This window comes from Trachemys scripta, chromosome 6 (genome assembly GCF_013100865.1).
Source record: "Trachemys scripta elegans isolate TJP31775 chromosome 6, CAS_Tse_1.0, whole genome shotgun sequence".
Taxonomy (NCBI): Eukaryota; Metazoa; Chordata; order Testudines; family Emydidae; genus Trachemys; species Trachemys scripta.
Genome location: NC_048303.1, coordinates 89,452,258 through 89,480,151, shown reverse-complemented (window position 1 = coordinate 89,480,151; position 27,894 = coordinate 89,452,258). Strand labels below are relative to the sequence as shown.

The following is a 27,894-nucleotide window of genomic DNA, read 5'->3' as shown; positions in this document are numbered from 1 at the left end:
GGTCTCCCTGGCCTCCATCATCCCCTCCCTGGATTCCGGGGACTGGTACGCCACTCTCGATCTGCAGGACACGTACTTCCACATTCATATATTCAAGGGGCACAGATGTTTCCTCTGTTTCACGGTGGGGCAGGAACACTACCCCCAGAGTATTCACGAAATGTATGTCGGTGGTGGCGGCCTACATCAGGCGTCGGGGCTGGGGGGGGGATGGGGTTTGTCCTGATCTTCCTCTATCTGGACGACTGGTCGGTTGAGGGTAGCTCCCGGTCACAGGTGTGGGATCACGTGGCGCTCCTTCTGTCCACGTGCACCACTTTGGGCATGTTGGTAAACAACACCAAGTCTACATTAGTCCCGGTAGAAAGTATAGAGTTTATCAGGGCAGTCCTGGATGCCTCGTCGGCCAGAGCCTCCCTCCCACCAGACAGGCTCGAGACCCTGAAGGGGCTCATCGACATGGTCACAAGGCTTCCAGTGACAACAGCCAGCTCTTGGGTCACATATCAGTGTGCACGTATGTGGTCCGTCACACCAGACTCAGGGTGAGGTCCCTCCAGATCTGGTTAGCCTCGGAATTCTCCCTGGCCAGGGACAGAATGGACAAAGTCCTCACAGTGCCCGAGCTAGTGATCACCTCCCTACCATGGTGGTCCTCCCTGAGAAACATGCTCCAAGGAGACCCTTTCAGGGGCAGGGCCCCGTCGCTGGAACTGGTGTCCGACGCGTCAGACCTGGGATGGGGGCCTACGTGGGGAACGTTCAGACTCAAGGTCTGTGGTCAGCTCAGGATCTGATCCTCCTCATAAACATCAAGGAGCTCAGGGTGGTACGGCTGGCATGCATGGCCTTCCACTCGCACCTGGAGGGCCGGGAGGTCAGGGTCCTCACGGACAACATAGCCTCAGTGTTCTACCTCAACAGGTAAGGTGGGGCCCGATCCTCTGCCCTCTACCACGAAACCCTCAGGCTGTGGGAATTTTGTATAGCCCACGACATCTGCCTACAGGCCTTCCATTTGCCGGGCGCCCGGATTGCTTGAGCAGGGACTTCTCCTCTCAGCACGAGTGGTCTCTCCACCCAGAGGTGGTGCACAGACTTTTCCAAGTGTGGGGAACTCTCCAGCTGGACCTGTTCACGACTCGGCAGAACCGTCGTTGTCCCCGGTTCTGCTCCAGCGGAGGGTTGGGGCGGGGCACTATCTCCAATGCCTTCTTCCTGTCCTGGTCAAGCCAGTTTGTCTATGCCTTTCCCCCATTTCCGCTGATCAGCAAGGTCCTGGAAAAGAGAAAGACGGACAAGGCCCGGGTCCTTCTGATTGCCCCGGCATGGCCCAGGCAGCATTGGTACAGGACCCTCACAGGCCTGGCGGTCGCCTCGCTGTGGCCATTGCCGTCCCACCCAGACCTGCTTTCCCAGGACTAGGGCCGCCTCCTCCACCCCAACCTGGCGGCACTCCACCTCAGCGTATGGCTGCTCAATGGTTAGGTAGGGAGGAAAGGACGTGTATGGAAGGGGTTCAGTGTGTCTTTCTAGAAAGCAGGCGGCCCTCCACGCACCGAGCCTACTTGGCAAAGTGGTCTCGGTTTTCCAGATGGGCAGACAAGTGGGGTGTTTCCCTGGTGGTTGCCCCGATCCAGCTTATTCTGGACTACCTCCTTCATCTTAGAGCCCAGGGCCTGGCACCCTCATCAATCAAGGGGCACCTGGCAGCCATATCAGCCTTCCATCTGTTGGTGTAGGGCCATATGGTATTCTCCCATGCTATGACTGGCCGATTCCTTAAGGGGTTGGATCGTCTCTTTCCATATGTTAGGCCCCCAGTCCCTCAGTGGGACCTAAACCTGGTGTTGACCTGTCTCACAGGGCCCCCGTTTGAGCCGCTAGCCACGTGCTCCTGATCACACCTCTTGTGGAAGGTGGCCTTCCTGGTTGTGATCACGTCAAGTAGGAGGGTCTCAGAACTCAGGGCCCTAACCTCCGAGCCCTTGTACACGGTCTTTCATAAAGATAAGGTCCAGCTCCGCCCACACCCTTTGTTCCTCCCGAAAGTGGTCTCCACCTATCACATGGATCAGGACATTTTTCTGCCGGTCCTCTGCCCCAAGCCCCATGCGTCCAGCGAGGAGCGCCGCCTCCACACGCTGGATGTGCGATGTGCTCGGGCTTTTTACCTGGAGCAGACTAAGCCATTCAGAAAGTCCTCGCAACTGTTCATCACCTCGGCCGAGCACATAAAAGGTTGGCTGATCTCCACTCAGCGGTTCTCCAACTGCATCACCTCGTGCATTGACCTGTTATGACCTGGTGGGAATCCCTCCGCCACCAATTGTGAGGGTGCACTCGACTAGGGCACAGGCCTCGTCGGCTGCCTTTTTGGCCCATATCCCCATTCAGGACATTTGTAGGGCTGCCATGTGGTCTTCAGTTCACACGTTCACCTAGTATTATGCGATTGTCTCTCAGACCAGGGAGGACGCCGGGTTCGTCAGGGCTGTTCTCCGTCCCGAGAGATCGTGAACTCCTTCCTACCTCCAACAGATATAGCTTGGAATCACCTATTGTGGAATACACATGAGCAATCACTCGAAGAAGAAAAGACAGTTACCTTTTCCGTAATTGGTGTTCTTCAAGATATGGTGCTCATGTCTATTCTACATCCCACCCTCCTTCCCCTCTGTCGGAGCAGTCTGGCAAGAAGGAACTGAGGGTCAGGGGAGCGCGCAGCGCCCCTTATACCGTGCCATGGAGGCGCCACTCCAGGGGGGTCGCTAGGGTGCTCCCCTATGGGTCCTGCTAGAGGAAAAACTTCCGGCACCAGTGCACGTGGCGAGTATGCACACCTATTGTGGAATAGGCATGAGCAACACATCTCGAAGAACACCAGTTAAAGAAAAGGTAACTGGGTTTTTTTTCTTTTCACTCTGTTGAATCTGGGCAGGACTCTGAACAGCAGCACAGGCATTGGTTCTGTCTGTCTGCAGATGTGGAAAGATTGCAGTGCACTCGTTTCTGCTGTTTTCACATTTGAAGTGGTTTTTAATTTGCAACCATAAGGGCTAGAAGTTTTTTTTTTTTTTTTTTTTTTAATTGAAAGTGTTCTGTAAAGTGGATGACACTCACCAAGGGAAGTTTTCTACTTGCAATGAGCAAGTGGATTTTTCAAGCAATGGGCCATGAGGCAAACCTTTTTCACTTAGGCCTCATTCTCTTTGCTACTTGTTACTTACATACCTTCGAAAGGCTGATCCTTGAGCTAATCTATCCTTTGATGAAGAATTATATGTGTAAGATGTTTAGTTTTTAGTGTTACAGAGGGAGATTTTTTTTAAAGTGTGAGGGGGAAATCTGCTTTGTTGTACCAGTTAACTCTTAGTAGGACAACTGTAACAGCTGAGATACTCCAGATTTACACTGGTATTAATGAGAGAAGAATTTTTCCATCATGTCTGTTAAAACGAGGACCTCATGGTCCAGGACAGGTGCTATCAGACTGGAACACTCTCCTGTTCCAGCGATGACCCTGCCTGAATGAAGACTGACAGTTTTGCTGAATTATGTAGAAACATGTGATGTAGGTGACAGGAAAGTAGGCTATCCCTATCATTGCTATTTATAACTATTATTTTATTAATACATCTCTACGTTTTTCTTTTTACCTACTACCTAAAACAAGAGTTAAACCGTGATCTTCAGAATTGAAAAATGAATGCTCCAACTCACTGCCACACTAACTGCCTTGAGTTGGTCACATCTGTTACTAGCTTATGTAACTTGCATGTGTGCCTGAAGTGGCGATCCATTACGGAAAGTCTGTATAAAATCTCTCAAATGTGTTGTCACCAAGAAGTAACTACAGCTTCAGAGCAATTTCTCTCCCTTTTTTCTTACATTGCCTTGCCAGTTGCAAAGGTTGCAGAGTTCTATGTATTAACAAACAAAAAATATGAGAATCTGAAACTCTGCCCTGGGCTGTTATTTTACATTTTAATGATGAGCTTGTTATTGACATTGACTGTCCTTGAAGAAAAACAGGCCCTTTTACTGGCCTATGTTACAGACAAATTAATTTTTGGAGGGGTTTGCTAAGGACATTAGATGTTTTGTTTTGTTCTGCCTTTGTCAGATTGTATCAGGATGTTTTGTTCACCTAGTGGTGGGACAGAAACTGTGTTAGCAGCCGCGTGTTAGAGAAGGAGAAGATTCATAGAAAATAGGGATGGACTCTTACCAGGGCTTGCTACAGTACACATCCATTGTATAAAGTGGTGGGCTCCTGTGATTGATGATCAGCCTGTGTGGTTCAGGCAGAAGTGAGTTCAGGGCTGTAGCTGGCAGTTTCATAGTGCTTCATTCTCTCAGCAGAGGGTTGCTAACTAGATTTACCAAGACTGATCTGAAAGTTGGAAGGTAGGGTCTCTCCACACTGCCCATGGTTCCTGCTTGTGCTGGGGACTCTTTCTATGTTTGGTACCTGGTAAACATTTTAGCACTGCCGCTTTTTATTTTAAAAAATTGAAAATATTTGCTAGTGCTTTTAGCACACCAGTTTTAGCAGGACTCAGCTTAGGGAGAGAAGAAACTTTTTTTATTTAAATTGAAAGACTTTATGCATGTTGCTTAAGGAGTTTCCTTGAATTACGTGTTTTTGAGTGAATTATAGCTGTTTTGTAATGTGAACAGCCAATCAGAATCAACCATGCTGGATTCTGAAGTTTTCAAATACACAACACGAACCACTTTGTCTGCTTTTCTGACCAAGATTGTGGTCCAAATATTCAAATAACAGTGGAAATTAATAGAAATTGTACTTCCTGATTCAATAATAGATGAAAGCACACTGTTTATTGTCTAAGTCTGCAAGGAAATAATTAAAACATATTTCACAAAAATGCATAGTCTGTCTATTTCTCTGGACTAATGCATGGAGTTTATAAAATACAGAGGCGCACTCTTACTATGAAGTATTATTTTTATAAGGACAGCTTCTCTATAAGCAGAGCTACACTTGAAAGGGAACTGTAATTAGCACATTGTGCTGCATGTTAAGGTCTTCCAGGGTACAATGCAAGCATTCAGGACTCTCATTCTGCCAACTATAAACAGAATGTCATTGTTGTCCTGTTCTGTCAAAATGTGTGAAGTTCTTCAAAGAAATATGAGCAGTTTCAACTTTTTTGTTTTCCTGTCTGGTTTCCTCAACTTCAAATATCTGAAATGATGAGGGGTTTGATAGGTCAATACCTCATTATTTCTAGCTCTCATGACAATGAAGGGAGATTGCCTGTTCCTTTTGACCACATTCTGCCAAGAGAAATAAACTGGCACAATATATGCATACAAATAGGACCGAATTCTTCCTTGATGTAACTCTGCAAACATAAACATACAAACACCTCTCTAATCAATTTAAAAAATGAAGGGAGGTTAGTCTCCTCCCAAGGTAAATGGAAATAAAACAACAAGTGAGCAGAAAGACCTTTTTAAAGCCAAAGTTTATTCTCAGACTGTGGGTCGGGACCTCAAAGTGGGTCTCGATCCCATTTTAATGGGGTCACCTGGGCTGGCATTAGACTTATTGGGACCCAGGGCTGAAGCCAAAGCCTGAGCCCCATTGCCTGGGACTCAAGCCCAAGTCCCACTATCCAGGGCCAAAGTCAAAGCCCGAGGGCTTCAGCCCTGGGCAGCAGGGCTCAGGTTACAATCCCTCGCACCCTGAGGTGAAGCCATTGGGCTTCAGGTTTGGGCCCCCCCGCCTGGGGTGGGAGGGCTTGGGCGGGCTCAGGCTTTGGTCTCCTCCCATGGGGTCATGTAGTAATGTTTGTTGTCAGAAGGGGATTGCAGTTCAGTGAAGTTTGAGAACCGCTTCTCTAATGATATATGATCTATATCTGCATGCATGCCCACATGGACAAAAATGTGTGGCCTAATGCAGTAGTCGTGAACTATCACTCCTCTTTCTGTCACAATCGATTCTGTTAATTTATGCAGGTCCCTCTTCCTCTTCAGCATGTATCCTGCTAGTTGCTGGGCAACCAGGAGTGATTTACTGTGCGCAGGCTTTTTATGTGGAAGCTGTTGTGGTTATTATTTTTAATTATAAAAGTGGGGAGATATGGATTAAAACAGGAGTCTGGCATTCATAATTAACAATTTTCTTCCAATATACCCACAGCACAGACATTTGAGACTTCTCTAGAAAAGAAGTGTTTTGTAATATATTCTAACCCTGTCCATTTATGGTATGTATATACATGCACAAAGGGAATAGGAGATGGAATCCTTCTGTGAGAGGAGGTTCAGTAAAAAATGGTAAAACTCTGTGCTCTCATTGATCTAGGTAGACTAAGTCAGATGTTAGTCTTTTGTATTTGCTGCATATTTCAGTCCTTAATGCTTTTTCCTATTCACAACTTTAAATAATTTGCAGTAATTAGTTGTGCCAAATTGCAAAGGAATTCATTGTTTGTGTTGCATTTCTAGCTTGATAAATAGAATCTATGACCAAAGCCATAGATAAAATTCTACCCCAGATTGTTTTTCAAAATACTGGATTTTAGTTTATTACTATTTAGTTTCGTAATTAGTGAATATTAGGCTGTCTATGTATATACTTTTGTGTAGCCATGACACATAAAAGCTATACAGGCATCAAAGGGCTTTTCTTATGTACAGTGGCAGGAGAGAGAAGCTTGAGTGATTTACAATGTGAACAGAACACAGATTATTCAGTAGTTTTTTGCTTTATATTTAAAGGATATCACTACAAATTGTTTTTAATTGCTGTCAGAATCTGAAGTACAGTTGGGGCCAATCCACTATGAAAACAGCTTGATGTTTCACTTTGAACTCAGGACGCATTGTCTCTGCTCAAAGACTTTTTTCTATTGAAGTACGAAGCTTCTAAAGTTTCAAACATAGCAGTGAGACTCACTCCTTCTGAGGAGCTAATCCAGGATATCAGTTTTGAGGAGTGGTAGGAGTTGTGAATTTGGTTTGCCATACCTTTTAAATGACAGAACAGCAGGTACGCTTTGCTAGTAATAATAGCTGTTTGGGATTTTTCAGCACTTTAAAAGGCTGTATTTCACTGTATGATGTAATTGTGTGGCTGTGGTGAACTACAGCATCTGATGCTAAAGCTACTAACTTTTTATAACTGTTTTGCAACAAGGAATCTGCCCCCCCCCCCATGTATTGTGTAAGTAATTAAGTGAAAAGGCTAGATTTTTAAACAAGAATATAACAAGTATGTCTGTCTGTAAAATGGCACACATCTGTTAGCTTGTGAAAACGCACACTTGTTTACACAAAATAAGTAATTTTGTACATATAACTGCAGATTTTTGTTTGCTTTTTTTATCTGGTTACATGCCATTTTGCAAACAACTTGTTGCATCCTCTGAAAATTAGCCTACTGTGTAGTATATGTATATTTTACATACACACGCGCATGCACCAGTATTAAGGCTTCCTGTGCAACTTTAATTGGGCCCCTTTTGCATATGCATTATAATAGTCTTTGATTATGTAATCATATACTATTTTTTTTCTTCCGCACCAGATGGATAATGCTCTATTAATGAGCTAGCTATTCAGTGTTTTGTTTTTACCTTCATTGTTTAATGTCTGGCCTTAGGCCTTATTTACTGCACTCTATTCAAACCCTGCTTTGAAGATAGAATTCTTAATTTCTTCATGAGCTTTTCTGTGCTGCTCATCACTGTAGTATCTTAGTGCTTCACAAACATAATGGATTTTCACAACACTTCTATGTGAAGAGTGGCATTATCCCATTTTACATATGGGGAACTTTGGCACAGATTAATTAAGGTCAAAAGTATGTACTAATTTGGGGTGCTCAATTTGAGACTCTAGGACAAGGGTAGTCAGTAGGCGGACCGCAGGCCAAATCCGGACTGCCAGACGCTTTTGAATGAGCCCTAAAATCTTTTTATTTGCTATTTTATTATTATTATTTTCTCTGGAGTCTGGACCTTGACTATACCTTGACCAAGAAATTTGGACCTTAACAAAAAATAGACTCATAGACTTTAAGGTCAGAAGGGACCATTATGATCATCTAGTCTGACCTCCTGCAAAACGCAGGCCACAGAATCTCACCCACCCACTCCTGTAACAAACCCCTAACCTATGCCTGAGTTACTGAAGTCCTCAAATCATGGTTTAAAAGACCTCATGGTGCAGAGAATCCTCCAGCAAGTGACCCGGGCCCCATGCTGCAGAGGAAGGCGAAAAACCTCCAGGGCCTCTGCCAATCTGCCCTGGAGGAAAATTCCTTCCTTACCCCAAATATGGCGATCAGTTAAACCCTGAGCATGTGGGTAAGACTCACCAGCCAGCACCCAGGAAAGAATTCTCTGTAGTAACTCAGATCCCACCCCATCTAACATCCCATCACAGACCATTGGGTGTATTTACCTGCTAATAATCAAGATCAATTAATTGCCAAAATTAGGCTGTCCCATTATACCATCCCCTCCATAAACTTATCAAGCTTAGTCTTGAAGCCAGATATGTCTTTTGCCCCCACTACTCCCCTTGGAAGGCTGTTCCAGAACTTCACTCCTCTAATGGTTAGAAACCTTCGTCTAATTTCAAGTCTAAACTTCCTAATGTCCAGTTTATATCCATTTGTTCTTGTGTCCACGTTGGTACTAAGCTTAAATAATTCCTCTCTCTCCCTGATATCTATCCCTCTGATATATTTATAAAGAGCAATCATATCTCCCCTCAGCCTTCTTTTGGTTAGGCTAAACAAGCCAAGCTCTTTGAGTCTCCTTTCATAAAACAGGTTTTCCATTCCTCAGATCATCCTAGTAGCCCTTCTCTGTACCTGTTCCAGTTTGAATTCGTCCTTCTTAAACATAGGAGACCAGTACTGTACACAATATTCCAGATGAGGTCTCACCAGTGCCTTGTATAATGGTACTAACACCTCCTTATCTTTACTGGAAATACCTCGCCTGATGCACCCCAAGACGGCATTAGCTTTTTTAATGGCCATATCACATTGGCGGCTCATAGTCATCCTGTGATCAACCAATACTCCGAGGTCCTTCTCCTCCTCTGTTACTTCCAACTGATGTGTCCCCAATTTATAACAAGAATTCTTGTTATTAATCCCTAAATGCATGACCCTGCACTTTTCACTATTAAATTTCATCCTATTACTATTACTCCAGTTTACAAGGTCATCCAGATCTTCCTGTATGATATCCCAGTCCTTCTCTGTATTAGCAATACCTCCCAGCTTTGTGTCATCCGCAAACTTTATTAGCACATTCCCACTTTTTGTGCCAAGATCAGTAATAAAAAGATTAAATAAGATTGGTCCCAAAACCGATCCCCGAGGAACTCCACTAGTAACCTCCTTCCAGCCTGAAAGTTCACCTTTCAGTATGATCCATTGTAGTCTCCCCTTTAACCAGTTCCTTATCCACCTTTCAATTTTCATATTGATCCCCATCTTTTCCAATTTAGCTAATAATTCCCCATGTGGAACCGTATCAAATGCCTTACTGAAATCGAGGTAAATTAGATCCACTGCATTTCCTTTGTCTAAAAAATCTGTTACCTTCTCAAAGAAGGAGATCAGGTTGGTTTGACATGATCTACCTTTTGTAAAACCATGTTGTATTTTGTCCCAATTACCATTGACCTCAATGTCCTTAACTACTTTCTCCTTCAGAATTTTTTCCAAGACCTTGCATACTACAGATGTCAAACTAACAGGCCTATAGTTACTCGGATCACTTTTTTTTCCCCTTTCTTAAAAATAGGAACTATCTTAGCAATTCTCCAGTCGTACGGTACAACCCCTGAGTTTACTGATTCATTAAAAATTCTTGCTAATGGGCTTGCAATATCGTGTGCCAGTTCCTTTAATATTCTTGGATGAAGATTATCTGGGCCCCCCAATTTAGTCCCATTAAGCTGTTCAAGTTTGGCTTCTACCTCGGATGCGGTAATATCTACCTCCATATCCTCATTTGTCATCCTACCATTATCCCTAAGCTCTTCATTAGCCTCATTAAAGACTGAGGCAAAGTATTTGTTTAGATATTGGGCCATGCCTAGATTATCCTTAAACTCCACTCCATCCTCAGTGTTTAGCGGTCCCACTTCTTCTTTCTTTGTTTTCTTCTTATTTATATGGCTATAGAACCTTTTACTATTGGATTTAATTCCCTTTGCAAGGTCCAACTCTACATGGCTTTTGGCCTTTCTCACTTTATCCCTACATGTTCTAACCTCAATAAGGTAGCTTTCCTTGCTAATCCCTCCCATCTTCCACTCCTTGTAGGCTTTCTGCTTTTTCTTAATCACCTCTCTGAGATGCTTGCTCATCCAGCTTGGTCTACAACTCCTGCCTATGAATTTTTTCCCCTTTCTTGGGATGCAGGCTTCTGATAGTTTCTGCAACTTTGACTTGAAGTAATTCCAGGCCTCCTTGGCCTTTAGATCCACAAGTTCTTCAGTCCAATCCACTTCCCTAACTAATTTCCTTAATTCTTTAAAGTTATCCCTTTTAAAATCAAAAACCCTAGTCCCAGATCTATTTTTGTTTATCCTTCCATCTAGTTTGGACTGAATTAGCTCATGATCACTTGAACCAAGGTTGTCCCCTACAGCCATTTCTTCTATGAGGTCCTCACTACTCACCAAAACGTTCTTCAACTACTTGATGAAGGAATCCATCAGCTATTGCATCCAGGAAAATCTGAGCCCTATTATATTATTACTAGCACTTGTCCTCCAGTCTATATCTGGGAAGTTAGTTTCCCATGATCACACAATTCCCATTAGTGTTTACTTCATTAAAAAGATTAAAGAGGTCTCCATCCATATGCAAATCGGATCCCGGTGGCCTGTAGCACACCCCAAGCAGTATCTCAGGGGAGGCTCTAGTAGCTTTCTTCCCCAAGGCGATTTTTGCCCAGACAGACGCTGTCTTATCCATTCCATCACTTCTTATTTCTTTACAGTCTACCTCATCATTGATATACAATGCTACTCCACCACCTTTGCCTTTATTTCTGTCTTTCCTGAACAGCGCATAGCCTTCAATACCTGTACTCCAGTCATGACTATAATAATTGACTATCCCTGCACTAGGTCATGATTTTTCATGATTTAGCATTTTATATGTTCAAAGCACAAGTCCTATTAATTTCATTTGCAGCTCTGAGTGCTTAGCACTTTAGTAAATTAGACACCAGAATTTTAAGTCAAGCACTCAAAAAAGGAGGAATACACTTTTTGTGGCCACTTGTAAAGATTTCTTAGTTTTTTTGTGTGTAATCTCCTAGGTGTATAAAAACAAACTGGAAACAATATAAATTCTATCATGTGATATCATAATGACACCTCTGTGGGTCATCACCAGGGTTGGAACCTTTAGGTCCTTCACATAGACCTGTACCACTTGAGCTTAATGGAGTAACTGATAACAATAGTAGTTTGTCATTCTCTATATGGACCAGCTCCAGAGGGAATGAGTCACTTTTACTGTGGAGTTCACAAATACTTGCTCACAGCAGATGACTGGTGAGACTCATGAATTTTGGGTTCCGTTCTAGGCTCTGGAGGGGAGTGTGCTCTAGGGGGCACAGACTCTTCTGCCCATTCTCCCTCAAGCTCTGACCCCTTTTGCCCTGTCTTGTCCAACCTGTCTGTCTCCTTGCCCAGCCAGTATCAGTTCCTTCTCCAAGCACCTTGTCCAATCTCTTTCCCCTTCCCCAAGCTGGCTCCCAATCTCCCTCCCTGCGCTCCTCATCAAATCTGTCTCTCCCATTCCCCCTCCTTCTTCCTGGCTCCTTGTCCCAGTCTCTTTGCCTAGCCATTTCCAATCTCTCCCCTCCTTCCAGCTCCTTGTCCAATGTCAGTGTGTCATCCTCCCAGTCATCTAGTTCTCAGGCCCAGCCTGCCTTCCATGCCAACTCCAATCTCCTTGCCCAGCTAGTGTCAGTTTCCCCACATCCCAAACTCCCAGTTGCAGTTTCCATTCCCCCACCAATCCACTTCCCAGTCTCTCTAGACTCCTTGTCCCAATCTACTCCTTTCTTTCCCCTCTGGTCCAGCTTTTGTCCCCTCTGCATTTGAATCAGACAGCTGCCTCCTCTGTGCTGCCTGGGTGCCTGCAGGAAGGCCATTGAGAGAACAGAAGGGACAGCCTCCCTGCTCTCAGTTCCAGCACCCATTCTGGAGCAGCCATTACAGGGAATGTCCTTCTGCCCCCCCATACTGCTGGGCTGGAGCATGTTCCATCACTCTCTGGGGATGGTGCATGCATTATCTGGTCAGTACTAGGAACTGTGAGAGGCTCAAGTATGCTCAGTGAGGACAGACTCTTTAGAGATTTTAGCTGGTAAGCTCCAGCAAGTGTCTGAGTAGGTACAAACTATACTTTTTTTTTTCCCAAAAAAAGTTTATAACTTGGCCAAATTGGGGTGGATATTTATGGGGACAGCAAAGGTACCTCTGACACAAAGGCCACCTCCTGCCAAATTTCGAAGAAAAGCATTTCAAATAAAAGATTGCCAAAAATTTTAACATGGGCAAAAACAACATATCCTTTCCTATCCTCAATCTCAAACAGTTGAACCATTTAGGCTGAAATCTCTTTAACACCCTCCTCTTCTCCTCCCTCCCTCTCCCCCCAAAATAAAAATAAATCAGCCTGATACCTGGTGTGGAAAATTTTGGCCCAAATGATTAACGTTTCACAAAATTATAAGTAACTGAAAATAGCGTTGGGAGCTGTCAGGCAACCTTAATAATAGGCAGCGCTACTAGTGCTGCCTATAATATGCACATACAGACAAACGGGTTTTTATCATGGAAGCCTGTCTGATGCCCTCTATGGGATCCTTACCAGGGTCTTATACATGTATATAAATAATTGTAAATTAATTGTATTACATCATATTATTTCATGAGAATGTAGTAAGGCATCAATCAAGTTTTTCTTACAATCTCTCTAACTTTGTCTCCAAAAAATCCCTACACGTAAACCTAAAAGTTATCTTTTTGTTGCTGGGGGCGTTTTTACCACCTTTGACCTCATCAAAGAAGTCAACTTTCATTGGATGGATCCATGGGTGGCTGCAACTCGTAGAGGATTTGTACTCATAACCCTTATAAATGTATGCAATTCTTCCTCCCATCCTGAGTATCACAGTGAGACTAGTACCCTTTAGCATGCAACTGCTAAATACAGTTCAGTGTTATTCTCCCAAAGTCAAAACAGGACTTTGGAATAGAATTATCTGTCTGTCCATTTTAAGATTTTCTGTAGTGCCTGTCGTAGTATCTAAGTGCTTCTGAGGTAAATTAGGTCTGCTTGGTAAAGTTCCTAGTAGACTTGGTGGAGTCTTGGTCTCTTTTCTCTTCCATGATATAAGAAGCTGTGCTTGGAATATCTCTTATTTTTTTCTCACTATCAAATTCAGCATATAAAAGGGGAGGGGTGTCAGAGTGCAATGACACAAGAGTAGTAGGTGTGAGGAAAGCAAACTGTGATTAAGAAATCTGGGACCATGTGGTAAAAGTAAGCAGAGGTGAGAAACTGTTTACTCCTCATCATTCCCTTAGAACATGAGGTCCCTAGCCAATGGATTCTATCTTCTAACCCCCAAGAACACAGATATCTAGTTGTTCATATATCTGTATTGGTTACAGGGCATCAAAGGAGGACAGTGCCCCACTATCTCTCTTCCCCCCCCCCCCCCCCCCCCCCCCACCCCCCCCCCCGGGTCACTTCCCCCAGGTCCATGACAGAATGACTTGCAGTGGACTTGTTTGACGGATATAGCTTCAGGTTTAGCAGAAGACTGTCCTATGGAGACTAGCTGCTCCACTCTGACCTCACTATCAAATAACTACAGAAGCACTAATAGATAGTAGTGATGACTTGCAGCTTTGCTGTTCAAATTTCTGGCTTTCTGGAAAATAGGAGAGAGGGTGGGTGGGAGGGTGGGAGATAGTGTTGATTTGCGTGGGTGGCGAATGAAGGATGTGTGCTATGGCGAAAGGCTACATGTGTTTAGGATATTTTATGTTGCATGAGTGAGGTAGTTGAGCCAAGTAACCATCTGTGCAGTCTCCCTTGTACAGCAAATTAAATTGTTTAATTAGCTGTAGAGTAAGAGTGTTGATTGGTTGAGCTACTTCTAATATCACAATGGGCAGGGACCCTTGTAATTGTAAAGTCACAATGGCTGAGAACATAAAAATTGGACAGTAACAAATCACGAATCTGTGATGATTGAACTTGGTGATTATTCTGAACAGAACTGATCCTTGATCCTTTGAAAGAAAAGTGTGCTTATTTTTTATGGTTGGTGATCACTATTGTGTACATTTTCTTTCACTGCAAAGCTATAGTAATTGTCTGCACTGTGTCTTTGTTTTTCTCAACAGTTCAGGACGGCAGCTAAGTGAAGTCTTCATTCAGCTCCCATCTAGGAAAGAATTACCAGAATATTATGAGTTAATTAGGAAACCAGTGGACTTCAAAAAAATAAAGGTAGGCATCTTAATTGGGAGTGGGCATACCTTTTCTTTCTGGACGTAGAAATATTGGGGCTGTCCAATTGTGATCTTTTTGGACATTACAAATTGGCATATGTTCTGATGCCTAGATTTTAAACACAGAATTGCCATCTAATACAGTGGCCAAAACCTTGTGGCCAAAGGTTGCTCTGCAGCACCCTTCCTCAGTTTCCTCCCTCTTCCTTGGGCACCAAAGATCCACCTCACCCTTGTTTCGGGGCCAATTGAGGTGCCTGTGTTCTCCACCGTACATGATGCACCAGGGCTTCTCCTCAGATGACCAAGCACTCATTGAGCCCGATTTCCTATATGTAGGTTTATTTGTCCAAACATAAGCATATTACAGACAAAAACAATTCCTCGGTTCACCCTTTGTCCTAGGGTTTCACTGTCTCTCCTCTCAGGGTTCTCTGATAATCCCACTTCTTGTAGCTTCGCAGTCTCAGCCAGCATCCCTTCTCATTCAGCCATCTCTGTTCCTCTTCTGGAACTGGCAACCTTCCGGAATATCATCCTTCTAAATCTGAATCAACTTCTGGAGTAGCCAGGCTACATCCAGATACTGTTGGGTATGTGGGGAGATAGTGTATGCAATCCATTGAACCTCTGTGGCCAGGAGGATCCATGTTGTATCCATATGCTATATCCATGCCCTTGGCACTTCCACAAATTCCCTCCCCGTTTCCCATCTCCCTAGTGAGCTGAAGATACCTGGTATTAATCTCTTTTCTTACACATAGCAGTGCAGAGTCTCTGCTGCTTTTGTCCCTTCAGCTCCACGCAGCAGTTGAATAACTTTACTTTGCTTTTGGACCTTACACGACTTAAAACTGTGCCCTGTTTTAGACATTTCTTTCTAAATAAATAAGTAAATAAAATTAGGCAATATCTGTCATTCCACATAGTTATGACATTTCTGGTAGGGATTTCTAATATTAATGCATTCATATTTGTATTCAAGATTACAACACAGTGTTAACCAATTGTCCTGTCTTTTGTTTGTCTCTTCTTCTTCCCCCTTTTAAAAAACACAATAGGAAAGAATTCGTAACCATAAGTACCGTAGCCTTGGTGACTTGGAGAAAGATGTCATGTTGCTGTGTCACAATGCTCAGACATTCAACTTGGAGGGATCGCAGGTCTGATTGAAACCACATATGCATATGTGTTAAAATTAAGCATACATGTATTTTTCATTTATTTTCCATTGTCTTTAGTGCTTTATCATGGAATTTCTATTGTTGCTCTGTGACAACTCTGTGTATAAGACCTCTGTTAAAATTCTGTTTGAATTGTGATAGACACAGAGGCCCAAATGCTCTTCTGCATATAGTATGCACTGGACACAACTGGAGGAAAAGGGCCACAAAGGAGTTGGTTGTAGCTCCCTGATTCTGGGAACAGTTCTGTGCTGTCCCTGGCATAGTTTAGAACAGTCACGGGCCTGTTCTAATCTACACTAAATGGCTGTGTCCCTAAGGATCCTTTTATCACCTTGGGATTACCAGAGTGCAGCGAGGATGCAGAGGAATGGTGCAGCAGCAGATTCATTCCAGCTGGCAGTACATCCCCACCCCTCCAATAGAAGAATCTTCTGCTGAGGAAAACCAGTTTATGGCTACCTAGTGCCATTGGAGTTACGTGCTTTGTGGGCTCTGTACGTTGCAGTAAATTTGTGCTGTGTAGATATTCCTTTACTGGTATTGCTGGTTGATGTAGGACATCCATTTTGAAAGATTGTATTAATGAATTCCCCCTGAATTGCTAAAGTCCAGAGAACAGATCACTTATGTCAATTCTATAGGTCTCTCATCTCAGGCAGGTGTAGGATGCAGGATTTGGCTGGGTATGGATTTATGCGTAGGTCTGTGTTCTGCCATATGAATGCAAGACATAAAGGTAAATGGTGATCCTAGTAGAAAGAATACAGAAAGACTGGGTGACAGATGAGAAGACTGAAATACTCCATTAATTCGATGTGAGATACATTTATAAAACAATAAGGGCCAAATCTTCTAGGGGATAAGGCTTCCTAGACTAGTCAGGAGGGCATTAAACAAACAACAAAGGGGAAGGGCAAAAGGGGGGAACAAATGAGCACTAATTTAGAACAAAATCAAGATCTTGAGAAGAGAATTAATCCAGGCACCAAGAGACATGAAGAGAAGAAAATTTTTAATTGCCTATACACCGACTGTAGGGCCCTGGGTAAGAGACAAGAGGAATTAGAATTACTCATTTGTGAGCATAAATTTGACCTAGTTGGTATTATTGAAACTAGTGGCAAGAGTTGCATGACTGAAATGTAATCACTGACTATTTCCTATTTAGGATCAAATGGGCAGAAAAAGAGACAGAAAGGCATTCTGTCAAAATAGCATTACCTGTTTCCAAGTCACTGACAGCTCAGAAGCAAATTATCTTGCATGCTTATGAATCAGTGTACTAATAGATAAGGCGCAATATGGGGTACAAGTTGGTGTCTGCTACCAGCTACCAATTCACACTGGCTCCTTAAACATCTGTCTATAACAGTGGTGGGCAACCTGTGGCCCGTTCGGGTAATACGCTGGCGGGCTGCCAGACAATTTGTTTATATATGCATGGCCACCCGTAGCTCCCAGTGGCCGCGGTTCACCATTCTTGGCCAATGGGAGCTGCGGGAAGCGGCGCAAACTGTCTCATAGCCTGCCAGTGGATTACCCTTATGGGCCGCAGGTTGCCCACCACTGATCTAGTGTGTGTAGGGGGGAAGGTGCATTGTTATGGGGGATTACGAAGTGAGGGTCTAATGCTGGATGTCTTGTGTTGTCAGCACTAAAATGTCCTTGGAATTTCTGAAAATTATGACATTTTCCTAACTCAGAAATGTTGCATCCAATACTGGGAAATTCTGTCTTAGACTTATTCTTGACAGAGTAATAGGAATTGATCTCAGATCTAAACATTAGTGGTGCTTAGATGCTAGTGATCATGACTTGATTACATTTGTTTTGTGTAAACAGAATAAAGTCCAAACCAATAATATATGTAAATGTAAAAGGCCAGTTTCACAAAGCTAACAACAGATTTGAGCCAAATTGTCTGGGAGGAAGAATCTAAATAAAAAAGTATGAAAATTGGGAACTGTTCAGGAATATTTTACTAGAGGCCCAAAAAGCCATAATTAAGAAAGAAAGCTACTCTGTTAAAAAGTCATCCTGGCTTAGAGGAAAAGTTAAAGCAGCTATACATTTATATATATTTGTTGTTTATATATAACAACAAATGGAAAAAAGGACACAAGGAAGACTCAGTGACTAGCATAGTTAAAGACAATAAGGAGGAGTTTAAGTATATTGGGACTGAACAAAATCCTAACAATGGTATTGGTCCATTAATAGATTGAAATGGTAGAAATGTCCATGATAAATAATGCAGAAAAAGAGAAAAGGTGCTCAATAAGTATTTCTGTTCTGTGTTTGGGCAAAAAGTAGGATGTATTCATGTCATGATGATGGTGATTAAATACTCCCCATTTCAACAACAACTCAGGAGAATGTTAAACAGCAGCTACTAAAGTTAAATATTTTTAAATCACCAGGTCCATATAATTGACATACAAGTGTTTTAAAAGAGCTGGAAAAGTCGCTCCCTGGACTGTTAATGTTGACTTTCAAGAAATCTTGGAAAATTTTGGAAGTTCTAGAGGACCAAAAGAAAATTATTATACCAGTATTTTAAAAGGGTAAATGGGGTGACCAGTGTAATTAAAGGCCTGTCAGCCTAACATCAATTTTGGGCAAAATAATGAAACTGCTGATACAGGACTCAACTAATAAAAGAATTAAAGAAATATAATATAATAAATGCAAATCAATATGGGTTTATGGAAAATAGATCTGGTCAAACTAACTTGATATTTTTTATGAGATTCCAAGTTTGGCTGATAAGATGAATAGTATTAATGAAATACACTTAGGGCACGTTTTCACTAGTAACGTTAAAGCACATGGCTTGTGTGGTCGCAGCATGGTACTGGGAGAGAGCTCTCCCAGTGCTGTAAAAAAACCACCTCCACGAGGGGAATAGCTACCAGTGCAGCGCTAGTGCACTGTCTACATTGGCACTTCATAGTGCTGACACTTGCAGTGCTCAGGGAGGTGTTTTTTTCACACCCCTGAGCAAGAAAGTTGCTGTGCTGTAAAGTGCCAGTGTAGACAAGCCCTTAGACTTCTCTTAGGCATTTGACTTGGTACTGTCTAACCTAGCACACTTTAAATGGATTAAAAATTGGCTACCTGATGGGTTTCAAAATGTAATTGTAAATGGGGAATCACCACTGAGCAGATACGTTTCTAGTGGGGGTCCCGCAGGGATCAGTTCTTGGCCCGACGCTAGTTAATATTTTTATCTGTGACTTAGAAGAAAACACAAAAGCATCACTGACAAAATTTGCAGATGGGCCAAAGTTTAGGGGCATGGTAAATAATGAAGAGGGTAGGCCACTGATACAGAGCAATCTAGTCACTTGGTAAACTGGACATAAGCAAACAATATAGATTTCCATACAGCCAAATGTAAAGTGTTAAATCTAGAAACAAATAATGCAGGCCATACTTACAGGTTGGGGGGACTCTATCCTGGGAAGCAGTAACTAAAACATATTTGATGGTCATGGAAATCAGCTGAACATGAGCTCCCACTGCAACACTGTGGCTAAGAGGACTAATGAGATCCTTGGATGTGTTAACGGGAATATTGAGAAGGGGTAGAAAGGTTATGTAATTTCTGTATTTAGCACTGGTGCGGCCACTGCTGGAATTCTGTGTCCAGTTCTGGTGTCCACAGTTCAAGAAAGATGTTGATAAATTGGAGAGGGTACAGAAAAGGGCCACAAAAATGATTGAAGTATTGGAAAACATACCTTCTAATGATAGACCCAAGGAGCTCAGCCAAGAGCTGGGCAAAGGGTGGTTGATCAGCCTGTAACCACCTACATGGGGAATAGAAATTTGATAATAGAAGGCTCTTCAGTCTAGGGGACACAGGTCTAAACTAAATCAAATGGCTGGATGTTGAAGCTAGATATATTCAAACTCGAAATAGGTCACACATTTTGAACAGCGAGGACAACTGTTGGAACAACTTACCAAGGGTTGTGGTGGATGCTACATTACTGGAAATATTTAAATTGGATCTTTTGCTAAAGATACATTCTAGTTCCAACACAAATTAATTCAGGGAAGTCCTATGGCCTGTGTTATCCAAAAGGGCAGACTGGATGATCACATTGGTCCTTTCTGGATTTATAATCAGTTAATCTGGTTCCTCTCTACCTGGGAGTTTTGCCATTGACTTTAGGGGATTTAGAATTTGGCCCAAAGGTAGTGATTTGTTTTGAAGCAAGGTTCATTTTATCTTTCCATGTAACAGATTATGATCCAGGTTATCCTTACCACTTGGCATCAGAACCATTTTGAAGCATCAGAGAAGACTTATGTAGCTTTGGTGATCTTTTGTGTAGTGATGCAGTTCATAAACAGTAGGGGTTGTGATGGCTGCCAAAGTCTGCTTTGTCTTGCTCACAAATTGCCCCTGTCCCATACAGAGGGACTTGTTAAATAATACCGTGGTGCTAAGGCTCTCAATCATTATGATTAATAAACCCAATACACCCCCACGATACCTGTTTGTATATATAATCTTATAGTAATTGGTTTTAAGTTTAGTCGGGATGAATGTGTTTGTGATTCTAAAGTACCTTTGAGCTATCTGAATAATCCAAGCTAGTGTAGAAATACACATTCAGTTGTCTAATACATCACTCCTAAGTTCTGTGTAGCAGCATGGACGAGTTCATTTGCAAAGATGATTATGAAGTTTCAGTGCTTCTTTTGCAAGCCATTTAGATTGATATTGCTGTTGTGTTACTCTGATAAATATATTACAAGTAAGACACACTCCTCTCGTTCATAGATGCTCTTTAGACAAGGTTAAGATGAAAGCTGATGGACCAAAGATGCTTAGCAGCCTCAGAAATGTTAATAAAGAAGCCTTTTAAAAATGAGCATTGATGTTTGTTTTAGTTCTTTTGTATCCAATAGGAAGGAATAAACTGCTTAGCACAGATTCAGTCTATTAGTCAGCTTGGACTTCTTAACCATTAAAGATAATTAGTATCAGGATGGTACATCTGGCACCATTAAATATATTGTTAGACTATAATCCGGGTCATAGTTAGGGAGCTTGTATCTGAAGACTCATTCTGAATGCTTCCCGAAATAGTTGTGATCTAACGGAAAATATACTATAGTTAGAGTAATAAGGACAATATACAATAAAAAGAAAAATGAATGCGTGCTAGGATGGACTTTTTCCCCTCTAATTGGACATTTAAAAGTTAATACATTGAGGGACTTATATTTTGTGATGCACTGACAGCAGGCTTCTTCATTTGGATCATGAAAAATTCAACGTTGGCATTTCTTGTAAAATTCATGCAACAAGCTTTGTTACTTGTTATGAAAAAAAGGGCCACCCTCTCTGTGGGTTTGCATAGAAAATAATGTTCCATGCTGTGAATTTTTGATGAAGCTTGGCTTTCAGTTCTGACATAGGTTTGCTTTCATGTTGCAGATTTATGAGGATTCTATTGTTCTCCAGTCAGTCTTCAAGAGTGCCCGACAGAAGATTGCCAAAGAGGATGAGAGCGAGGATGAAAGCAACGACGATGAGGAAGATGATGAGGAAGATGAGTCAGAGTCAGAATGTAAGTCACCTGTTCAAATCTGAGAGAGGGAAGCAGGTTTCAGTTGGTACTCAGTCTTTCCAGTTTGTATGTGGAAACTGGTTACAGACTTTCATTCTTCCATTGGCCATTTTAATGCAAGCAGTTTGTTACCAAATTTGCTGTATTGGTTCTCTCAACCCTGACTTTGTTGGCTGGCTGCTCTGTTCTGGCCACATCTCTTAGAACTGTGCCAAAGACTTCAAGAATCTCTAGGCCAAAAAAAAAAAACCCCCAACCAACCCAAAACCCACAAAAATTATAGAAATGTTCCTTTTTCCTACCCGCCCATAGGGGACTTACCCATACAGTGAACCAGCTTGCCACTGACTGACCACCTTGTAGTATTCTTTGTGTGCTCTTCTTTCTCTGTTTAGTTGGTTGTAAACATACGCTCCTTGCCTGAACTTCTTTTGGAAGACCCAAGCAGAGTTGAAACTCTCCGCAGAAATACTTTTGGATGACTTCCAAAATTATTAGCAAACTGCCAGCTTCTGGTGCGGACCATTGTAATGGCACGTCCCTGTGGCTACTGCTTGCATATAAACCTCTTCTCACATGTCCTAATCACAGCTCTGCTAACTATAAAGGACCCTTATTACTTAGAACACATTGCCTTTAGCAACAACCAGTTATTTTACAGTACATAAGGAGATGATTCCGCCATTTGGAAATTAGCTTATCTTTTGGAGTCAGACCCTAGTGCTCTATTCAGAAAGCTACCTACCTGAAGATGGCCAATTACCCTATCTGGTATATATGTGATTTAAAGCAGCACTACCTGGCTCTAACTAAAAGCAGATACTTTCTGTCCACAAAGAAAAATGATTTTGAAAATAAAATGTATTCTGTTGCACAGGAGTTCTCAGAGAGTAATCCCAGAACCAAATGCAACCTGCAGCCACCCCACTCACTTTAATTGCATAGCGAGGATGAAGCTAATCAGCTCAAGGAAACGACATTTTTTATTGAACTATCAGAGAAAATACAAGTACAAGCAAATATCTCTACTTCAGATATTCCAAAGGCATGATAAAGAACACAGAGGGGAAGGGATCTTTTCAGGCTGTTACAGGAGGAGAATGTTCATGAACAGAGAGATTGTGTTAAGAAGCTGTATTGTGGTCCTAGACAGCTAATTTCTGTATTGAATGAGAAAAGGGAGAGAGAAGAAAATACAGTAGAACCTCAGAGATACCAACGCCTTGGGAATGGAGGTTGTTCGTAACTCTAAACAAAACGTTCTTTCAAAAGTTTACTTCTGAACATTGACTAAATACAGCTTTGAAAATTTACTATGCAGAAGAAAATGGTGCTTTTAACCATCTTAATTTGAATGAAAAAGTACTGAAACAGTTTCTTTATTTTTGTCAAATGTCTTTTTTTTTTTTTTTTTTTTTTTCCAAAAAACTTCATCGGATTGTGTACTTTCAATTCCAAATGAGGTTCATAACTCCAGTGTTCGTAACTCTGAGGTTATACTGTAATGACAGCTGTTACATTCATGTCAATTTTTGCAGCAAAATCTGTGAAAGTGAAAATCAAGCTGAATAAGAAGGATGAGAAAAGCCGGGACAAAGGGAAAGGCAAGAAACGACAGAGCCGGGTAAAAGCCAAGCCTGTCGTGAGCGATGATGACAGTGATGAGGATCAGGATGAAAATGTAAGTTTTAGTCACTAAGGCAGTGGAAATAGTTGCAGCTATTGCCCTTCTCCCCCATTCTACCCATAATCACAACTTTTGATTCTTTGTGTATAGAAATATTAAGCAAACTTGTGCATCAAAGTGTGCTTGAGAGAGAGAGATTGGGCCACCTGAATTCTAAAAAGACTTAAAAGAAATCCACAAAGAACTTGCACTAAAACCTCTGAAGTGAGAAAAAGAACTTTGCTGTGAATCTTGCAAAGGAGTCCTTTACAACTTTTCTTTTAACCAGCTTTTGGAAATAGGAGTTAGTGCTAAATAGTGAAGGCACAGAAGTGTCTGAACACAGGTTATTTTGGAGCTTGTTTTTCAGATGTTCAGGCTTTCCTTTGCACTTCTAAAATTCAAAAATGAGGCACACAAGATTTTCTCACTTTCACCCTTACCCCCAAAATGCTAAGTATTATGAATTTACCATAGATGTTTCTGTTCATGCCAACACACTAGGGCAAAATTTGCTGAATATTTTTAACGAGTTTGCTGAGCAGACAGAAATGAACTAATGTTTCTTGACACTGAGCTTTCTCCAGCTCTTCCCTTCTCTGAAGAGACTCACAGCAATGAGCATGAAATGTCATGGAGCAGAAGTATAAACACTACGGCGCCTTTCCTAAGGCAATCCTGATTTGTCAATTTAACAATTGTTTTTCTTCTTCCTATTGTATTACAATCCAAAGAATCGCTGGCAAAGAATCTCTGACCTTTTCGTTTTGTCTCTTACTTCCAGGACCAGTCAGAAGCAAGTGGAAGTGACGATGAGTGATCCATAGGGTTTAATCTCTTCTCTCCTTCCCTTCTGTCATTTTATACCCAGTGAATTCATTTTGTCAGATAGACATTGGGTTGTTTCTGTAGTCTCATCTTCTATAAACTAGCTTTAGGGTAGTGCCAGACAAACATATGGATATCATGGTGTAAAAAAGGAAAAAAAAAAATTGTAACATATTGTGACCAAATGGGCCTCAAAAGATTTTAAAAAAAGAAAAGCTTTTGATGGAAAAATGTGGGTTGATAGTATATTTCTATGGGTTTGGATTTAGCTCGGTAATGGTTTGATTGTGCCTGGTTTTATCATTTGATGAGATGCTTTTGAATGGCATCTGAGAGACGAAAAAATATGTCTTCTGTAGCATTGATAACCAGGAGAAGCCATGAAAAGCTGCTGGTTATTTTATTTTTCATCAGGCAGTTTTCAAGGTTTTTATTTGTTCTGTGTGTTTTGGGGTTTTTTTGGTTTTTTTTACACTGTGGTACATATATGCAACATTGTTTAAAAGCTTATAAATGTACAATAGTTAGCCTCCACCCCACCCTGTCCATATACATTTTTTTCACTTTATGCTCTATCTCCAGAAAAAAATGCTTTTCAAATTCTATAAAATTTATGTCTACTGTAAACTTTGCTTTTCTCTCTCTTGATTTTAAAAAAGTTGGATTGAAAAATGCTATTGAATATTGCAATCTATATAGTGTAATGGATGGCTTCTTTCATCAAACTGACCTTTTATGTTACCAATGTGGATTATCACCTTTTCCCTAAAGTGTACTTAATCTTTGCTTTCTTTGCACAATGTCTTTGGTTGCAAGTCATAAGCCTGAGGCAAATAAAATTCCAGTAATTTTGAAGAATGTGGTGTTGGTGCTTTCATAATAAAGAAATAATTTAGCTCTGTAAATATGTGCCATGTGTTATGAATGCAGAAGATCATAAAAATACTTTTTTACTATGATTGCATGAGTGCCCTAGTATTTAGACCTAAGCTACTCTGTTCTAAACAGGTAACAACAAGAGAGCTTATTTGCATTAGGCAGGAATATCTGTGTAAAGAAATACAGTATATTAAAAACCATAACCTAAAACATCAGTGTAACTCAAAACGCTAACAAGGACTCAAGCGACAAAGCTTGTAGTGATACTGCCCAATAAAATAAAAACGCTGCTTCCTTTCTTTTAGAAAATGTCCCTGAGTCTAGTGGGAGCAAATAGAATTTGTTGATTTCCTAGGAAATTAATCCAGCCATTGATGTCTCTTCATTTTCTTCACCATATACTACCTGGAGATTTCAGCTATAGATGTTGAGTTTAAAGATTGTATGTCGAACTCTGGGAAGGACTGAAACTTTTACCTCACTGGAGGATATTTTCACCTTACCCTATCCAGACACCCCTTTTCTGTCAGGCCTGATCCTCCTCAGAGATGTTTCAACACCTGACTAAAACACCTCAAGAAGAAGAAGAGGATCTTCTTCTACAACATCCACAAGCTAGAGCATTCTTCCACTGGTACTGGTGGCACCGCTGGCAAATAAAAAACAAAATAAAAATGAGCCTACCTACTCATCAGACAAAACTGATGCTTCAGACAAGGCTTCTCCCCAAGGAGGAGAAGCCCAGATAGATCCCATAGGAGGCCTTGGAGCTGCTTCCCTCCTACCCAGGGGACGGTTGGAGGGCAAGGCATTGGGTACCAAGATGTCTGATCCTTCCTACTGGGCTCCATGGGATCTGTAAACATGCTTACCAGATCTGTGCAGGAATCAGAGCAGTTCTCTTCTCCCAGATGATACCAACTGGCTCCATTGGAGCCTGCAGAGGAGGAATTTGAGTCAGCCCCAAGGTTTCTGTCAGGTATATCATCCTCATCACCTGATGACGCAGTTTCTCCATCATCCCTTCAGCACCTCATGACTACAGGCAGTACCAGTCGCTTTTGCAGAGAGCGGCAGCTGACCGTCAGAGTCCATATTATTCTGCAATCCTCTAGCCCTAGTAGGGTGGCTCTCCCAGTGAACTAGGACATTTTGGAACCCACGAGTATTATGTTTGAGTGGTAGTTGTGTTAGTCTGTATCAGCAAAAACAACGAGGAGTCCTTGTGGCCCATTCCCAACCCACATCCACCCTGATTGAATTGGCCTCATCAGCACTGACCCCCACACTTGGTAAGGCAACTCCCATCTTTTCATGTGCTGTATATTTATACCTTCCTGCTATATTTTTCACTCCATGCATCTGATGAAGTGGGTTATAGCCCATGAAAGCTTACGCCCAAATAAATTCGTTAGTCTCTAAGGTGCCACAAGGACTAATCGTTGTTTTTACCAGTATTATGTGTGTCACCTCTGCCTCCTTTGCCTCTATCCTGAAAAGGGCTGAAAAATGCTATTTCATGCCACCCAGAGGGGCAGAGTTCCTATTTACCCACTCAGTACCCAACTTCTTACTGATGCAGATGGCTACAGAAAAGTCCAGGATAAAGCACCATAAGTCTTCTCCAACTGACCCAGGGTGCCAAACACCTTGCTCTTCTGGTGAGGAAAGTATTTTCGGAATGGTCCTTTAGTTCAGAATTGCCAATCATCAGTACTGTTAGCAAAGTCCGATTTCACAAATGATTCCAAATTTGTGGAATTCAGAGACAAACTTCCCCAGGCAGACAGGGCTCAGTTCCAAGCCCTTATCGATGAGGACAGTCTGGTTGTTAAGACATCACTCCTGGCAGCAGTGGATGCATCCGTACTGTGTCTAGAGCCATCACCGCAGCCATACTTGTGAGGTGTAAATTGTGATTTCATTCTTTGATGTTCCTCAGGGAAGTCTATAATACCATCGAGGACTTGCCCTTTGAGTCTGCTCTTCTCGCTGAAGAGATTATCGAATCTCTATGCTCTCTCAAGGACTCTAGGACAGTCCTCTGCTCTGTGGGCATTTACACCTCAGCCTTGAAGAGAAAACACCACAAACAAATTTACAGGTCCAGACCCCATCCTCCTCCCCCCCTGAACTTTTACCACCAGTGCCCTTACAAACTCCCCTGAAAACAACAAAGGATGCAAAGACCCATTTATGCAGCTTCCTCCATCCCTACAGCTGCTGCTCAACCCTACCCAACACCCAGGGGTTTATTTTGATGGGATTCTTGAGAACCACATACCAGTTTTGATGCAATGCCAGACTGCCCTCCAAATCTTTGGTGGCCATCTTGCCCACTTTGCCCACAACTGCAGGGCAATAACAGACAAGCGGGTACTATAAATCATCCATTCTGGCTACACAATCAAGTTTATCTCGCCGCCCCACCACAAAACCCCTTTCTGGTCCTTTCTCAGGAACCACTCTCATGAAGAAATCTTTCATCCAGAGGTGGACTCTCCTTCAGTGAATGGCCATAGCATGAGTGCCATCCCAACATCAGAGGAAGAGATTTTACTCCCCATATTTCATAGTTCCCAAGAAAAACAGAGAGAGAAGATCAATTCTTGATCTACACCAACTAAATATCTTTATTCACAAAGCAAATTTTTGCCTGGTGACACTGGCATCAATAATTCCCTCCCTGGAGGAGAGCACATGGTTTGCAGCTCTTGACATTAAAGATGCTGACTTTCCTGTGGATAGTCCCCAGTCACACAGAAGGATAGTTCCCAGATTTGAATTAAACAAGAGCACAACCAGGTCAGAGTACTCCCGTTTGTGCTGGTGACAGGGCCTTCAAAAAGGTTGTTGCAGTGGTGTCGGCCCAGATGAGATGCAACAGCTACACTGTCTTTCCATATCTGGTTCGACCTGCCCTTCGTCCAGGAGACCCAGTTCGTGACCCTAGTCTTACTCTACCTTATGACATAATTTGGATCTGTGTAAACAATGAAAAGTCCACTTTTGACTTCCATGAAAATTATAGATTTCATAAACATGATGTTAGACTCCTCCTCAGCAAAGGCGTATCTTCTTATGGACAGATTTCAGTCCATAAGTCACAGAGAGAGAGAGAGAGAGAGAGAGAGAGTGTGTGTGTGTGTGTGCGCGCGCTGCAAGGCTGGCTCCAGTCTGTCTATTCACTACT

General features: G+C 42.2%; 1 protein-coding gene across 6 annotated transcripts in view; it reads left to right on the top strand.

Moving 5' to 3' along the window:
- SMARCA2 (SWI/SNF related, matrix associated, actin dependent regulator of chromatin, subfamily a, member 2) overlaps nucleotides 1–24,680 on the top strand; it is a 177,816-nt gene extending 153,136 nt beyond the window's left edge. For all 6 annotated transcript variants that reach the window (XM_034774956.1, XM_034774955.1, XM_034774954.1 and 3 more), the window contains 5 exons: nucleotides 14,446–14,551; nucleotides 15,615–15,716; nucleotides 21,196–21,328; nucleotides 22,867–23,009; nucleotides 23,779–24,680. In XM_034774956.1, the coding sequence (XP_034630847.1) occupies nucleotides 14,446–14,551; nucleotides 15,615–15,716; nucleotides 21,196–21,328; nucleotides 22,867–23,009; nucleotides 23,779–23,814 (520 nt within the window). In that variant the 3' untranslated portion in view covers nucleotides 23,815–24,680. The remainder of the gene's footprint in view (nucleotides 1–14,445; nucleotides 14,552–15,614; nucleotides 15,717–21,195; nucleotides 21,329–22,866; nucleotides 23,010–23,778) is intronic.
- Nucleotides 24,681–27,894: the final 3,214 nt, after the last annotated feature.